Source organism: Malassezia japonica, chromosome 6, assembly GCF_029542785.1.
Source record: "Malassezia japonica chromosome 6, complete sequence".
NCBI lineage: Eukaryota > Fungi > Basidiomycota > Malasseziomycetes > Malasseziales > Malasseziaceae > Malassezia > Malassezia japonica.
In genome coordinates this window covers 142,148-156,778 of record NC_083375.1, presented here as the reverse complement: position 1 = coordinate 156,778, position 14,631 = coordinate 142,148, and the positions used below count along the sequence as shown (strand labels likewise).

At 66.8% G+C, this 14,631-nt stretch overlaps 7 protein-coding genes across 7 annotated transcripts; 3 read left to right on the top strand and 4 right to left on the bottom strand.

Moving 5' to 3' along the window:
* On the bottom strand, positions 1 to 1,460 carry SNX4 (intercellular trafficking and secretion; the record flags this gene model as incomplete). Its single annotated transcript, XM_060267152.1, has 3 exons — positions 1 to 644; positions 778 to 1,009; positions 1,032 to 1,460. 3 exons carry the CDS (start codon positions 1,458 to 1,460, stop codon positions 1 to 3), a joined length of 1,305 nt encoding a protein of 434 aa, XP_060123135.1.
* Positions 1,461 to 1,509: 49 nt separating this feature from the next.
* Positions 1,510 to 1,896, top strand: FIS1 (mitochondrial membrane protein; the record flags this gene model as incomplete). Its single annotated transcript, XM_060267151.1, has 1 exon — positions 1,510 to 1,896. One exon carries the CDS (start codon positions 1,510 to 1,512, stop codon positions 1,894 to 1,896), a length of 387 nt encoding a protein of 128 aa, XP_060123134.1.
* A 95-nt stretch (positions 1,897 to 1,991) lies between these two features.
* MJAP1_003222 (uncharacterized protein) lies at positions 1,992 to 2,934 on the bottom strand (the record flags this gene model as incomplete). The annotated part of the gene is made up of 3 exons (XM_060267150.1): positions 1,992 to 2,690; positions 2,718 to 2,853; positions 2,876 to 2,934. The coding sequence occupies 3 exons, from the start codon at positions 2,932 to 2,934 to the stop codon at positions 1,992 to 1,994; spliced, it is 894 nt and encodes a 297-aa protein (XP_060123133.1).
* A 363-nt stretch (positions 2,935 to 3,297) lies between these two features.
* Positions 3,298 to 3,810, bottom strand: MJAP1_003221 (uncharacterized protein; the record flags this gene model as incomplete). The annotated part of the gene is made up of 1 exon (XM_060267149.1): positions 3,298 to 3,810. The coding sequence occupies one exon, from the start codon at positions 3,808 to 3,810 to the stop codon at positions 3,298 to 3,300; it is 513 nt and encodes a 170-aa protein (XP_060123132.1).
* Positions 3,811 to 3,936: 126 nt separating this feature from the next.
* MJAP1_003220 (uncharacterized protein) lies at positions 3,937 to 5,503 on the top strand (the record flags this gene model as incomplete). The annotated part of the gene is made up of 2 exons (XM_060267148.1): positions 3,937 to 3,961; positions 3,984 to 5,503. 2 exons carry the CDS (start codon positions 3,937 to 3,939, stop codon positions 5,501 to 5,503), a joined length of 1,545 nt encoding a protein of 514 aa, XP_060123131.1.
* A 43-nt stretch (positions 5,504 to 5,546) lies between these two features.
* SPE1 (ornithine decarboxylase) lies at positions 5,547 to 6,983 on the bottom strand (the record flags this gene model as incomplete). Its single annotated transcript, XM_060267147.1, has 1 exon — positions 5,547 to 6,983. One exon carries the CDS (start codon positions 6,981 to 6,983, stop codon positions 5,547 to 5,549), a length of 1,437 nt encoding a protein of 478 aa, XP_060123130.1.
* Positions 6,984 to 7,204: 221 nt separating this feature from the next.
* Positions 7,205 to 14,621, top strand: RDS2 (Transcription factor; the record flags this gene model as incomplete). Its single annotated transcript, XM_060267146.1, has 5 exons — positions 7,205 to 7,275; positions 7,358 to 9,155; positions 9,181 to 9,201; positions 9,224 to 9,246; positions 9,518 to 14,621. The coding sequence occupies 5 exons, from the start codon at positions 7,205 to 7,207 to the stop codon at positions 14,619 to 14,621; spliced, it is 7,017 nt and encodes a 2,338-aa protein (XP_060123129.1).
* Between the last annotated feature and the right edge of the window lie 10 nt (positions 14,622 to 14,631).

Sequence of the window (14,631 nt, the reverse complement as noted above, 5' to 3'; positions counted from 1 at the left end):
CTATACAGCCTCTTTTTCAAGCGACGCAATGAGCTTGTCAAAGATGGACACGCCCTGGCTGTACAGCGCAATGTTGCCGTCGACGTACGCCGCGAGCGTCTGCTTCTGCTCGCGCCGGCGGCCCAGCGTATAGACATGGTGCTCCTGGGCGACGTGGGTATTCAGCGCTAGCGCCTGGTCGTGCGCAGTCTGCACCGCCTCGTTCAGCTCCTCGATGCGGCCGTCGAGACGCTGCAGACGCTCGATCCGGGCCTGCTCCTCGTCCACGCCCCACACCTTGTCGACGGTCGAGCGCAGGTAGCCACGCAGGCCGGTCCCACGCACGTTGCCCGCCGCCTCTGCGCCACGGGGCCCGCCGAGCGCAACGAGGCGGTCGCGCTCCGTGACCTCGTGCGCGAGGTAGTCGGTGAGCCCCTCAAAGTCCAGCTGCTTGCTCTCGCGCAGCTTGAGCGGCGCCGCGTGCGCGTGTGCGTAAGCGAGCTGCGACTGGAGCTGGCCGAGCACGACGTCGGTGCACTGCGTGGTGTACTTGGTCTGCAAGTCGCCGTACGCGTGCAGGGCCTTGGCGGCCTCGGTGAGCGTGCCCGCCATGCCGCTCTCGAGGATCGCGAGCTGTTCGAGCGATGTCGCAAAGTCAGTATAATCTGTGGCCAAATCTTCAGTGGATGCGCCAAGAGAGGTAGCATAGAGTTCATCGTAAGCAGCCACTTCACGCATGCGTGAGTCATCTTCTTCGATATAAGGGGTGCAGTCCAGTAGAATGGAAGCGCAACCTACCTGAAACGTGCGTCCGGTTCCGTAAGAGGACGCGCCGCAGCTGCGACACGCTCTCTTCGTTCTGCTCGAGCTCCGCCTTGACTGCGAGGAAGCGGGGGTCCGGCTTGCGCACCTTGGCAAAGGCGTTGAGGATCGTGTCGCTCATCTGCTCCACGAGGCTGTGCTGCGCCGCCTGGTGCACACCGTCTTCGCTCGCGACCGGGCGGCCGCTGTGGGTATGCATGTCGATGTGCTGTCTTAGCTGAATCACATACCCATTCGTTCGACTCGAGAAACTGCTGCAGGATCGTCGCGCGCTGCAGCGTAGGATGCCGGCAGATGCGCTCGAGAAAGAGCTGGAGCTCGCCCGCCCGCCGCTGGATAAACGCCTCCGAGAAGCGGTCGCCGATCACGTAGCCAATGCGCCGCTTCTCGGGCAGGGGTGGGATGATGCACGCGGGAAACTCTTTCGCGAGCGCGTCGTGCAGGAACGCAAAGTCCTGGAAACGCTTGCGCGTCACCATGTAGCCCCGGGCAAAGTGCGGGAGACTCGACTCGGCGCGCACGCCGTACGACACAAAGGTCTCGGAGCGCCCCGCCTGGCTCCCGCTTTCGCTCGGCGCACCAGGCGTCTCGGTCCGGGGGTCAAAGATCTGTACTTGCAGCGCGCCATGCCACTCGAGCGGCCCCGCGCTCGCGGCCATCGTGGGGAACAGCGGGCCGCATAACGCCCCATTCCCACGTGGCAACACCATGACGCTGCCGTACGTCGTCGACGCGCAGACGAGCCTTTCGCCGGCCGAGCTCCAGGTCCTGCACGACCAGTACGAGTCGGAGGCAGCTGCAGGACACATCACTACCCAGACCAAGTTCAACTATGCGTGGGCGCTGATCAAGAGCCAGAACCGGCAGCAGATGCTGCAGGGCGTGGCGCTGCTCACCGATATTTACCGCTCCGACCCCCCCCGCCGCCGCGAGTGTTTGTACTACCTCTCGCTGGGGCACTACAAGCTGTCCAACTTTGACGAGGCGAAGCGCTTCAACGGCCTCCTGCTCGAGCGCGAGCCGAACAATTTGCAGGCACAGAGCCTGAATGCGCTGATCGAAAAGGGGATTGCGCGCGGTACGTGTCTATGCTAACAACAGAGGGGTACATTGGCATGGCCCTGCTCGGCGGTGCGGCGACGGTGGCTGGCGTGTTTGCCACGGCCATGTTCCGTCGCGGACGTAGATAATTAGCCCTGGAACGCAATACCCTTGGTCTTGGCCTCGGCGCGCCCGCCACCCGCAAAGCCGGTGCCTTCGCGCGCGATCGCAATCACGTCCTGCTTGCGGGGGACGGGCGTGCTGCACTCGGGGCACGCACTCGCCTCGCCTTTTGCGAGCGGCGTCTCGACGAGCTCTTTCGTGCACGACGCACAGAGGACATGGCCGCACTTGCGCAGGACATGCACTTGCGACGCGAGCGCAAACTCCTTCTTGCAGCTGGGGCAGTAGAGCTGCGGCTTGGTATCGACGGTCCGCGTGCTAAAGTGCACCGGAACCAGCCCCTTCATCGTGAGCTTGTGCGGCTTGTCGGAGCCGGCAATGCACATCGTCGTCGACGGGCGGTCGTCTTTCGCGAGCTCACGCAGCGCCTCGGCGTCCATCTCGACGCCGGGCGTGAGACTCGGCAGCCAGAATGCGGGGTTCGCAGGCGACTCGTCCGTGCGCGCCTGCTTGGCGCTGCCATCGCCCTCGTCCTCGCGCTTGCGCTTGCTCGACTCGCTCGGGAGCGCAGACGCGGACGCCTCAAAGGCCGCGATCTTGCTGCGCTCCTTGCTCGCCGCGTCCTCGGCGTCCTGGTCAGCCTTTTTCTGGACGAGCTCGGCGCGCCGCTTGGCGTGCTCGGCGAGCTGCGTCTTTTGTGTAACGAGGTCGTTCAGGACACATTCCTGCGTGAGAAGATAAAGGGGGCGTACCTTGCAAAAGAGGTGGCCTTCGCTGCAGCACACCGGGCGCTGCGCGCTCTGCAGGCACAGGCAACATGCATGGAATCCCCGCATATTCTCGACAGAAAGCCGGAGCTTGCGCGAGCCCCAGCGGTCCTTGAGCATTCTACATTAGCAAGCATGCGTACTGGTATTCGGCATAGGTAAAGTGGCCCGAGGCCGTATTGTGCTTCGAATGGCGCGCCATGCTGCACACGACCTAGTCCCGATCGACGCCGATCGAGTCCGATTGAGTGGATTTAAGGGAGCCACTCGGAGAGGGGCTATTGCAAAGTCGTGGAGGTGGAAGAGGCGGGCTAGGGACCAGCGCCGTGTTGGCTGCGCTAGGACGTGTGTTGTTGAGGATACACAGATACAAGGTGCATAGGCGATGCTTGCAAGCAAGGCGCCCCGTCTTGTTTTACTTTCTGCTCTCTTTTCTCCTCCTCTCCTCCCTCTTCTCCCCTCTACTCCCCTCTCCTCCCCTCTCCTCTCTTTTCTTCTCCTCTCCTTCCCTCCCCCTCTGCCTCTCTCTTTTCCAATCTCAGTGCGAGTATACTATCGCTTCTAGCTAGTGGTCGCCCTCGCCAGCAGCCTCCTTCATCGAGAAAGCCTTCCACTGGCCCGGCGGCGCCGGCACCTGGAGCGGCTCGTATCTGTAGTTAGCATACCCCTCAATGTCCACGTACGGCTTCCAGTCAATCATCTTGGCAGCGAGGGTCAGCTCGTCCTCGGCCTGGATAAGCAGCTCCTCGGCGGCGCCCGAGTCGATCTGGCTCGTGACGACACCGATCGCGTGCTCGTTGAGCGAGGGGTCGGTCTGCGACTTTTCGGACATGGCCGAACGCACAATGTCGAGTCGGCTCTGCGTCGCAGCCTCAGCCGACTGGCGGTAGACCGCCGACTCAGGGAGCGCCTTGAGCACCTCGAGCGTGCGGGTATACTTGGCCTCCAGCGCAGGCAGCGGGTTGGGGTGCAGCTCGATACCAGCAAGGTCCGTGCTGAGCTTCTTGCGCAGGAACTGGGGCTTGGCGTTGAACCGCACAGCGGTCGCAAAGTTGCGCGCAGCACGAGTCGCAAACATCCTGTCGAGGCGTCGGCGAAAGACGAGCCGCGCGGACGCAGCCGCTTCCCCCCTCGGCCGAAGACCTCCACTCGGCCCCACATGGCAGAAAGCAGCGGCACGGCTTGCTCTGTGGCTTGTGCAGGGATGATGCCCTACGACGGCCCCCGCGGTACGTGCCTGTGCTGACGCAGATTACCCTCCCCCCATGCCCCCCGTGCCAGAGCGCGGGCCGCCGGGGCCGAATGCGTACTACCCGTACAGCGCGCCGCCCCCCAGCGAGCCGATCGCTGCCTATCCGCCCTACCGCCCAGGGCGCGTGCCGAACGGCGAGCCCCACGGCCCCTATGCGCCGGTGCACGAGCCGATGCCGCTGCGGCCGCCGTCGCCGCCGGTGCGGTATGCGCCCGAGCCGATGGACCGGCCGATGGAATACCTCCCTGTCCCCCGCGGCGCGCCAGACAAGCTGCCGCCGCCGATGCACGACGAGCTGCAGCACCCGCCGCCGATGCTGCCCCCCCACGAGCCCGGTATGCCGATGCCGATGGATATGCCGATACGCCCGCCCCCCCGGCCGAGCCGCGAGCGTGCTCCGCCGCCGATACCGGTGCCGCTCCCCCCCTCGCCCCGTCGGGTGCACGCGAGTGTGCACTCGCGTTCGCACCCCAAGCGCCCCCCGCCGCCGATGGCGGAGCACGTTGCGTCGAGTGCGTCGAAGCGCGACCGGAAGCGCAAAGAGGTGCTCGAGCGCATCGACCGCACGCACTGGGAGGGCCTCGAGAACCGGGAAGCCGTCTTTCACGACGCCTACGTCTCGCTGACTTCGATGTACCACGCCCTGGTCTCGCGTCCGACGCTCGTGCGTGAGTATACCATGGGTCTCGCCGACAAGACGCTGGACCGGAATGCGGCGATCCGCGAAGTCGCGCTGTACCACGCCTTCCGCATGGAGCGGAGTCAGTCCACCTATGCGGTCGAGCGCGCCAAGGTCGAGGACGAGGCGCGCCTCGCGAAACGCAGCGTGCGCGACAAGCTCCTGAATGTGATCGAGGATCGCAAGCGGCGCCTTCAAGACGAAAAAGAGGGCGGCGAGTTTGCCGCCGACTTTCTCCTCGAGCCGTCGCGGCAGCACTCGACGCGCCAGCTGCGCAACAAAGGCAGCACGCCCACGCCGGTGCGCCTCGGCGGCGGCACGCTGGACGAGGACGCGGCGAGCGGGACGCACGCGCTGAGCACCGCCGTCGCACAGCTCCTGAACTGGACGGAGCTGGACGCATCCGCGGCGATCGCCACGGCGAGCCGCGACGATGGCGAGCTGCGCTCGCTGCCGTGCACCAATGCCGAAGGAGAGACGATGCAGATGCCGCTGCACGAGACCTTTGCGTCGCACACGTCGCTCTTGGCCGGCGTCAATCTGTCGATGGCCGCCGCCGCCGCTGCCGCCGCCGCCGCGTCCAAGACAAAGAAAAAGGGCGCGAAGCCGACGCACGCGCAGGTCTTCGCTGCTGCCGAGCGCACCGTGAACGCGGACGAGGACGAGTCGTCGACCGCGTCCGGCACGCAGCCCACGACGCCGCTCGTGTCCACCGGCGGCGGCCGCCTGCGCTGGGACACGGCCAAGTGCCTCGCGCAGCTGACCGGCGCCAAGGACTTTGAGGTGGAGTCGGACCTGATCAACATCCACAAGATCGGCCTAAAGCGGCGGCGCAGGTAGGTGTAGCTCATCTCGTTACAATACAATACATCTATCTCATACGCTAAGCGGCCATGCCCGCAGCGCGCAGCCGTGCGAGCACCGCCTCAGGTGCGCCGTCGCCGACGTCCGCGCCGAGCGTGTAGCGCACCTGAGCGGCCTCGAGGCCGTTGAAGTTGGAGGCGGCGCACAGTGTGTACGCGCCCATGTTTTCGTACACCAGCCAGTCGCCGACGTTCAGCGAGCGTGGCAGGTGCGTGAGCGGGAGGATACAGTCGATGCTGTCGCACGTCGGCCCCCACACGCTGCACGGCCAGAGGTCCGCACCCGGCGCGGCGCCCGGCGCAGGGAGATCGGCGCGGTAGAGAAATTCGCGGTTCAGAGAAAGCACCTTGGGCTCCACGTGCTGGTGGTCAAACATGATACAGTTAAAGGCGCCGTAGGTGCCGTCGTTTTGGTAGTACATCGCCTCGGGCTTGGCCTCGGCGCCCGCCGCGTGCGCATCCTCCTCGCTGCTTACGCGCCGCGCAATAATGTTGGTCGCGAGCGAGAATGCGCGCTGGACAAAGTAGCGGCCCGGCTCGGCGAGGATGCGCAGGCCGTTGGCGAGGCCGGCAACCTTGGTGCCGCCTGGCGCAAACTCCTCGTCCGGGAAGTAGTCCTCGAGCGCGCTGCGGAGGACAGCGGCGATCTGCTCAAAGTTGTCGTGCTCAAAGCCGCCGCCAACGTCGAGCAGGTCAAACGTGTAGCCCAGCTCGGCGCCCATGTCGAATGCGCGGCGCGCACGCAGCACCGCGTCGCGGAACGCCTCGGGGTCGTAGCACCCCGAGCCGACGTGGAACGAGACGCCGACGACGTCCAGGTCGAGCTCCTTGGCCCGCTGCAACAGGCGCGGCACGTCCTTGAGCGGCGCGCCAAACTTCATCCCCAGCTGGCACACGCTCTTGGAGTCGTCCGTGAGCACGCGCACGACGAGCTTGCAGTCCGGGTGGAACCGCTTCATCTTGTCGAGCTCGTCGAGGTTATCGAAAGTGGTCAGGCCGACGTTTTGCTTCGCGGCGCGGCGCACAAACGACGACGCCTTGCAGGGGTTCGCGTAGATGATGCGCGATGCGGGCAGGCCCATGTCGAGCACCTTTTGGATTTCGCCGTTCGACGCACAGTCGAAGCCGGTGCCGAGCGCGGCGAGCAGCTGGAGCACCATCGGCTCAGGGTTGCACTTCACCGCGTAGAACGGGATGACCTGCGGGAGCTCGCGGCGCCAGCGCATGTACTGGCGGTATATTTGCGCGAGGTCCGCAACAAAGAACGCATTTTCGCCGTCCGCATCGCACAGGTCGACGTCGATTTCGCCCAGGGCCGCACGGAGCTGCTCGCCCGTGGTGCCGGCAAACAGCTCGTCACCCGATGCGCTCTTGGCGACCGGCATGCGGGCCTGCTCCTCGGCATTGTCAGGCGGCGGCGTCAGCGCACGAACGCTCAAGAAGGGAGCAGCAGCCATCGTGTTCAATACGCAACCTTCGGTGGCAAGCTAAAAAAACCACGAAGAAAAGCCGAGGGTCTTCCCCGCTGCCCACCCTGGCGCATTTTGCCCGCCGTGCCGCAGCAAAAAGCCACGTGGCGCCATGTGGGGTACAGCGCCGTCGCCACGCCTTCTCTGCAATGTCTCGCGCTGGGAAGCGTGACGCACCCGTGCGAGGTGCGCCCCCAGACAAGCCTAGGATGGGCGAAGGAGACAAGGCGGCGCCGTCGCCAAAGAAAAAACAGTTGACGCGTCGCAAGGTCAACATGGCGTGCATCTACTGCCGCCGCAGCCACATGACCTGCGACGAGAACCGGCCCTGCCAGCGCTGGTACGTCGCTCTGCTCACCCAGCATCAAACGCGATATCGGGCACCTGTGCCGCGACGAGGTGACGCCGCCATCTGCCGCAGGGTCCGCACGCAACCGCCACACGCGCAAGGCGTCCGAGACGCCGTCGCTCTTGCAGCGCGCGCCGATGAGCGCCTCGCAGGAGCTGCACCCCCACGAGCTGACCGCGCCGCAGGCGCAGGCGCCGAATATGAGCCTCGAGCACTCAGAGCTGAACGCCACGCCGGGTGCGTTTGCGCCGGACGCGCTCAGCGCGTCGCACCTCTCGGCGAGCGCCTATGCGTCGAGCTCCCCCCAGTTTAGCATTGCCTCGCAGCAGTTTGGCGCGCCGCAGGACATGTCGCTCATGTCCCCAGAAAAGCGCAGCATGGACCCCTCGCTGTCCTTCTTCCGGCCGATGCCGATGCAGCCGACGACGAGCGCGCCGAGCGCCGTCGAGGCGATGCCCGTGTCCCAGGCACAGCCCATGTTTGGCGCGCCGCCGCTCGCGGTGCAGGCCGACAAGACGGCGCAGCTCCAAGGCTCGCAGCTCGGCGGCACCGCGTGGCTCGGCCTTGGCGGTGCAGGCCGCCCCAGCATTGCCGGCGACTCGGGCGGCGGTGGCGAGCTAAACATCCTGAGCGAGTTTCTCGAGTCCCTCGACGACAGCGCGCCATGGCTCAATGCGGAGAAGGCCGAGCCGCGCATGACGCAGAGTGCCGACGCGGTCTTTGCGTACAAGCCCGAGACGCCGTCGGGCATGCACCCTGGCCTGCAGCGTGCCTCGAGCTCGACGCTGCTGAATACCCCCCCGTCGCTGGTCGACCAAGACGCGCTGCATCTCGACACGGACGCGCCCGCGCTCGGCGAGACGAGCCAGGGCCTTGCGCTCCTCTCGCCGCAGCAGTCCATGAGCCTGCGCAATGCGCCCGCGTCGCCCTACCGCTACGGGCGCAAGCGCCCCGCGAGCGAGCCCGGCGAGCACGACGCGGAGAATGGGCTCGTGTCGATGGCGGCGGACACGTACCCCGCCTCGACGACGTCGCTGCTGGAGAGCGACGAGAAGAAGGAGAGCGCGCCCTATCTGCCTGCGATCGGCGGCGACGCGTCCAAGACGGAGCGTTTCCTGCTCACGGCCGCGGACCAGAGCGACGGGAGCCGCGACGAGCGCCTGCGCAAGGTCATCCAGGCCAAGTGTGAGGCGGGCCTCCTCCGGCCATACAACCACGTGAACGGCTATGCGCGGCTGAACAAGTGGATGGAGCACAACGTGTCCGCCTCGTCGCGGCGGCGCATCCTCAAGCCCCTCTCTGTCTTCCGCCCGGTCTTTTACTCGATCGCCAAGAAGCTCACCAACTACGACCTGATTTACATCGAAGAGGCGTTTGAGCGGCTGCTGCTCGACTACGACCGTGTCTTTTCGATCCAGAGCGTGCCTGCGTGCCTCTGGCGCCGCACCGGCGAGATCTACAAAGGGAACAAGGAGTTTGCCGAGCTCGTTGGCGTCTCGATCGAGTCGCTGCGCGAAGGGCGCCTGTGTATCTATGAGCTGATGGCCGAAGAGAGCGCCGTAAACTACTGGGAAAAGTACGGCTCGGTATCGTTCGACCCCAGCCAAAAAGCGGTGCTGACCATGTGCAAGCTGCGCACCAAGAACAAGGTCCTGGCGCAGGCCGACGTCGCCGCGCAAAACCCCGACCCGGACGCCGACGAAGAAAAGACGGACTCGAGCGCGAGCCCCGGCCACGCGCCGGAACCCCGGAAACCCGTACCCTATATCACATGCTGCTTCTCGTTTACGATCCGCCGGGACAAGTGGAATGTACGTATCGCGACGACTCACCCAGATCCCTACCATGATTGTTGGCGTACGTCTCCCCGCTCACCCAGAACTTTTTGCCCACGCACCCAGCGTAGTGTCACAAATAGCGCAGAGCGTCGCCGCGCGTCCATCTGCAGGGTGTCTGCACGCATGGCGACGCAAGGGGCCTTTTTGGCCAATCATGTATTTATTCTCCACATGCAATGACCTCCACGTACAGCTAGCGCGCGGCGAGCTGCAGCTGCGCGACGCGGCCCCTAGCCGCACGCGCGCCAAACGAGGCAAGGCGCTCGTCGCACTTGGCCGGGAAAAGCCAGCGGGGCTACGCGCTTTGCAGACGATCGCAGCTGGACTCCCTTCAGCGCCGAGCCAGCCTTTGACTTCGTGACGATGATTGCGCCGCACTCGGGTGCCGCGCCGTCTTCGCACAAGGTGTCGCGGCCTGCGGCTGCCTTGCGTTCCGTCGCCTACCCGCTGCAGGCGGCGACGAACACGCTCGGCAACCGCAAACGCGGAAACGATACCACTTCTCTCTTTGACAAGCGGCACCAGCCGATGGCCAAGCCCGACACGGGCCGCTCGGTGGTTACCAACGTGCAGGGCGTCCAGGGCACGCGCTCGCAACGCTCGCGGCAGCCGGCGCGTCCGGCCCCGCCGCTCGCGAATGCCACCGCCCAGCCGGCGCAGGCCCAGCGTGCGCCTACGCGCCTGGAGCGCGAAAAGAAGCGCCACTACAATGACCCCGCCAACGTCGGGCCGTGGAAGCTCGGCAAGCTCATCGGCCAGGGCGCCTCGGGCCGCGTGCGCCACGCGGTGCACGAGCGCACCGAGCAGCACGCCGCGGTCAAGATCATCCCGAAACAGATGCTGATCAACAGCCGCATGAGCCTGCGCGACCTGAGCGCGAAGCAGGACAAGCTCACGCTGGGCATCGAGCGCGAAATCGTGATTATGAAGCTGATCGAGCACCCCAACCTGCTCGGCTTGTGGGACGTGTACGAAACCAGCAAGGAGCTCTACCTGGTCATGGAGTATGTCGCGGGCGGCGAGCTCTTTGACTACCTGGTGGCGCGGGGCCGCCTGCGCCCGGACGAGGCCCGCTCGTACTTCCGCCAGATGATCTTTGGCATCGAGTACTGCCACACGTTTAGCATCTGCCACCGCGACCTGAAACCGGAAAATCTCCTGCTGGACGGCTCGCGCAAGGTCGTCAAGGTCGCCGACTTTGGCATGGCCGCGCTCCAGCCCACCGAAAAGATGCTCGAGACCTCGTGCGGCTCGCCGCACTACGCCTCGCCGGAAATCGTCAGCGGCAAGACGTACGACGGCACGACGAGCGATATTTGGAGCTGCGGCATCATTCTTTTTGCGCTGCTCTGCGGCCGCCTGCCGTTCGACGACCCTAATATCCAGACGCTCCTTAGCAAGGTGCGCTCGGGCAAGTTTGCCATGCCCGAGTACCTCGAGCCGGGCGCCAAGGACCTCATCTGGCGCATGCTCGAGATCGACCCAAAGAAGCGCGCGACGATGCGCGAGATCTGCGCGCACCCGTGGTTCACCGACAACGGCAAACTCTCGTCGCAGAACCCAATCTCGACGCCGCTCGACGCGTTCTCGGGCGAGCCCGTAAACCTCGCCGAGATTGACCCGGATATCCTGGGGAACCTGAGCACGCTCTGGCCGGAACTGTCGCACGAGCAAATCATCCGCCGCCTGCTCGAACCCAAGGGCAACTGGCAAAAGACGTTTTACTCGCTCCTTGTCGTGCACCGTGAGAACCACGGCGCGGACGAGGACGAGGACGAGGAGGAAGAGCTCGACGCAGACGACCAGCGCGCGCTCGACAATGCGCGCGAGCAAAAGGAGGCCGCGCCGCCGCTGAACGACGCCTCGCGAGGAAGCGACGCTATGCTCGCTCTTGGGCCGATCGTCAGCGACAAGGAGGCACCGGCCACCGCTCCGGCCGCGAGCCCCGCTTCGGCCCCGGTCGCCGCCCCGGCTCCGGCCCCTGTCGCCGCCCCGGCTGCGCCTGCGCCTGCCGCCCCGGCCACCTCGGCGCCGATTGCGCCGCCTACAATGCCCAACAGCCTCGGCCTCGCGATCCACACCGAGCCGCCCGAGACAACAGAGCAGACGCAGCACACGGCGCCTACGGCGTCGACTCCGCCGGCATCCGAGACCTTCCAGCCGTCCAAGGCGCGCTCAATTGCCGAGGCGAGTCAGGTGTCGAGCGTGCAGGAGATCGACACGACGGGCGACCGCATCCAGGATGCGTCGGTCGAGGCCGTGTCGGACCAGCTTCCCGAGACGTCGCAGTCCTCGTCGCGCTCCGATGCGCCGGCGCCTGCGCCTGCACCGGCGCCTGCACCGGCGCCTGCACCGGCCGTGGCCAACGAGCTCGCTCCTCCGACCACGTCGCTCGGTATGGCATCCAAGGGCGAGGCCGTGCAGCGCCTTGCGCAGACTGATGCGTCGTCGCAGCGCCGTTCGTCGTCGACGTGGCGCTCGACCAGCTCTGAGCCGGAGAAGGAGAGCTCGGCACGCCGCCCGCCTCCGTCATGGCTCATGGACAAGCTGACGTCGCGCCAAGTGTCGTCGCCGGTCGACATGGAGCGCCCCGCATCGGAGACCAAGCGTCTGTCGTCGTTCATGCAGGCATTCTCGCGCCCGTCGCTGCCGTTCCGTTCGCGCAGCTCGTCGGGGCGTGTGAAGGAGACGGAGCCGAGCACCAGCTCGATCCGTGCGATTTCGGCTGTGCCGGAAGAGGCCGAGCCGGTTGCTCCAGCCAAGGTTGAGCCCGCCGTGGCCCCGGCCAAGGTCGAGCCTGTTGTTGCCCCGGCCAAGGTCGAGCCTGTTGTTGCCCCGGCCAAGGTCGAGCCTGTTGTTGCTCCGGCCAAGGTCGAGCCCGCCGTGGCCCCGGCCAAGGTTGAGCCCGCCGTGGCCCCAGCCAAGGTTGAGCCTGTTGTTGCCCCGGCCAAGGTCGAGCCTGTTGCCCAGCCTGTTGCCCAGCCTGTTGCCCAACCTGCTGCCCAGCCCGTGGCTCAGCCTGTCGCCGAGCCTATTGTTGTTCAGCCTCCCAAGGCCGAGCCCACTGTTGCTCAGCCTACTGCTCAGCCCACTGTTGCTCAGCCTACTGCTCCCACCGTCACGCCTTTCACCAAGCCCACCGAGGCTCCTGCTCAGCCCGCCAAGGCGATCGCCGACGCGCTACCGACCGCGGCCCCTGCCGAAGAGGCCGCGCCCGAGCCCGTCGCCGCCCCGAAGCGTCCGGTGACGCCCCCTGTCACTGCCGGCCAATTCCACCTCGCGCGCAAGCCCACGCACGACGAAGCGGCACCGCCCACCCCTGCGAAAGACGTGCGTATCCTCCCGACCCACACCTCGCCGCTCAAGTTCTCGGCGCCCGCTCCCAAACCCGTCGCTGCGCCCGCGCTGCCCCAGGCCATTGTCACTCCCTCGAAGCAGATGGCTTCTGACGCTCTTTCCGACAAGCCTGCTGCGGCGCCGTCGCCGGCCCCTGCCCTGTCCATCTCGCCGGCCCCTGCGGCGCCCCTCTCCTGGACGCAGCGCCTGCCGAGCGTTGCGCCGCGCACGCCGAGCGCCGCACGCAATGCCTCGCAGTCGACCGCGGAGGACTCGCTCATGGACAAGTTCATGCACGAGATCGCCGACGAGCTCGACTCGCTCGACGCGATCGGCGGCTCGTTTGCCGTCGCCAACTGGCCCACAACCGGCCAGAAGGCGCAGGCGTCGCCCGCGCAGCTCGAGACGCCGAGCGTCCGTGTGGACAGCGGCGTGTGGGCTGACCCTCGTGCGGACGAGCCAGAGACGCGCCGCCCGCTCGCCGTCGAGCCGACGCCGGAGAGCGACGACCAGTTCGACGATGCCGACGAGGACTCACTCCTGGTCTCGGCGCCGGAACCCAAGGAGGCGCAGGCCGTTACGCCGGTTTACGCCGCATTTGCGCGGTGCCCCATGCCAGAGCTCCGCCCGCGTACGTCGTTCAGCGGCACCGCGCCGCCGAAGCCGGCGGGCGGGCGCGAGATGCCCAAGGCCGAGACGCACGTCCGGCAGCGCATGAGCGTGCCTGTGATGCGCGACGCGCAGCAGGTCGCCTCGCGCCCAGTGTCGGTGCTCGGCACGGGCCCGGTGTGGATGAACAAGGGGGACGATGCGCCCGTCGCACCCGTCGCGCCGACCACCGCGCCGGCCACGGCCAAGGCCCCGACGATGACGCCTGTCGCGCCCGTCGCGCCTGTCGCGCCTACGGTGGCCCCCATGGCTCCCATGGCTCCTATGGCTCCTATGGCAGCTCCCATGGCACCCAAGACCCCCACGGTGGCCCCGGCGGCCCCGGTGGCCCCGGCGCAGACCCCGGCGCAGACTCCGGTCTCTGCCACGTCGCCGACGCCTTCTTCGGCGCCCTTCTCGACGGTGCCGTCGTCGGCCGCGCCCTCGGTGGCGTCCCCCAAGCTTGTGCCCGGCTCGCCGGCCACGCGCCCGCTGTCGCCCGCCCAGGCGTCACCTGCCGCCCGCCCTGCTTCGTCGCTCGGCACCGGCCGTGCGGCGCCGCTGTCGGTCGGCACGACCATTATCCCGGTCGAGCGGTCTGCGCTGCAGCGCCCCGTGTCGGCGACGCAGCCTGCCGCCGCCCCCAGCGGCGCGTCTGCGCAGCAGCGTCCCCGCCCCGCGTCGGTGGCCGCGACGCGCCCACGCATGCCTGCGCCGGCGCAGCGTCCCACCGCGCCGCTTGCGGATGCGACGAACCGCGAAAAGCCGACTGGTCTTGGCGCTGCTGCTGCTGCCGCGCAGCTCAAGCACCGCCGCAGCATCCTGCACGCGTTCAAGCGTGAGGAGCCTACCGCCGGTCTTGGCCTTGCCGTGCCTGGTGCGGACAAGGAGAACGCGCTGGTGCGCCCCGTGTCGCCTGCCGGTGATGCCATCGGCGCCCGCCACTCGTGGTTCAACGGTCTGCTGCACCGCAAGCAGACGCAGCTGCTGATGAGTGTCGAAAACCTCACGACGACGGTCGAGACGTGCCAGCTGCTGCTGCGCCGCCTGGGCACGACGTTGACGCCCATGTCGCGTTCGCAGGCGACGCTGCCTCTGACGCAGCAGGGCCCCCTCCAGTATCTTTTGGAGCAGCTCTTTGACCACGCCGAAGGCACCGTTACGCCCTGCAAGCCGATGCGCTTCCGGGTAGAGTATACGATCCTTCCCGTCAGCTCGCAGACGCGCCGCGTGTCGAGTGGCAAAGTCGATGGCGCGGCGTCGCCCGGCATGCCTGGCTTTGACCCCCGCGCTGCGTCGCGCCCCATGTCGCCCGTGTTCCGTGCGCCGGCGGCAGCCTCGCCCTCGTTTGCGACGAGTGTCACCTTTACGCACGAAAAGGGCTCGCTCACCACCTTTAGGATGTTTATGGCCAAGCTGCGCCGCGACTGGCAGCTGGATGCGCGTGATGCGTAGCGTTTCTACG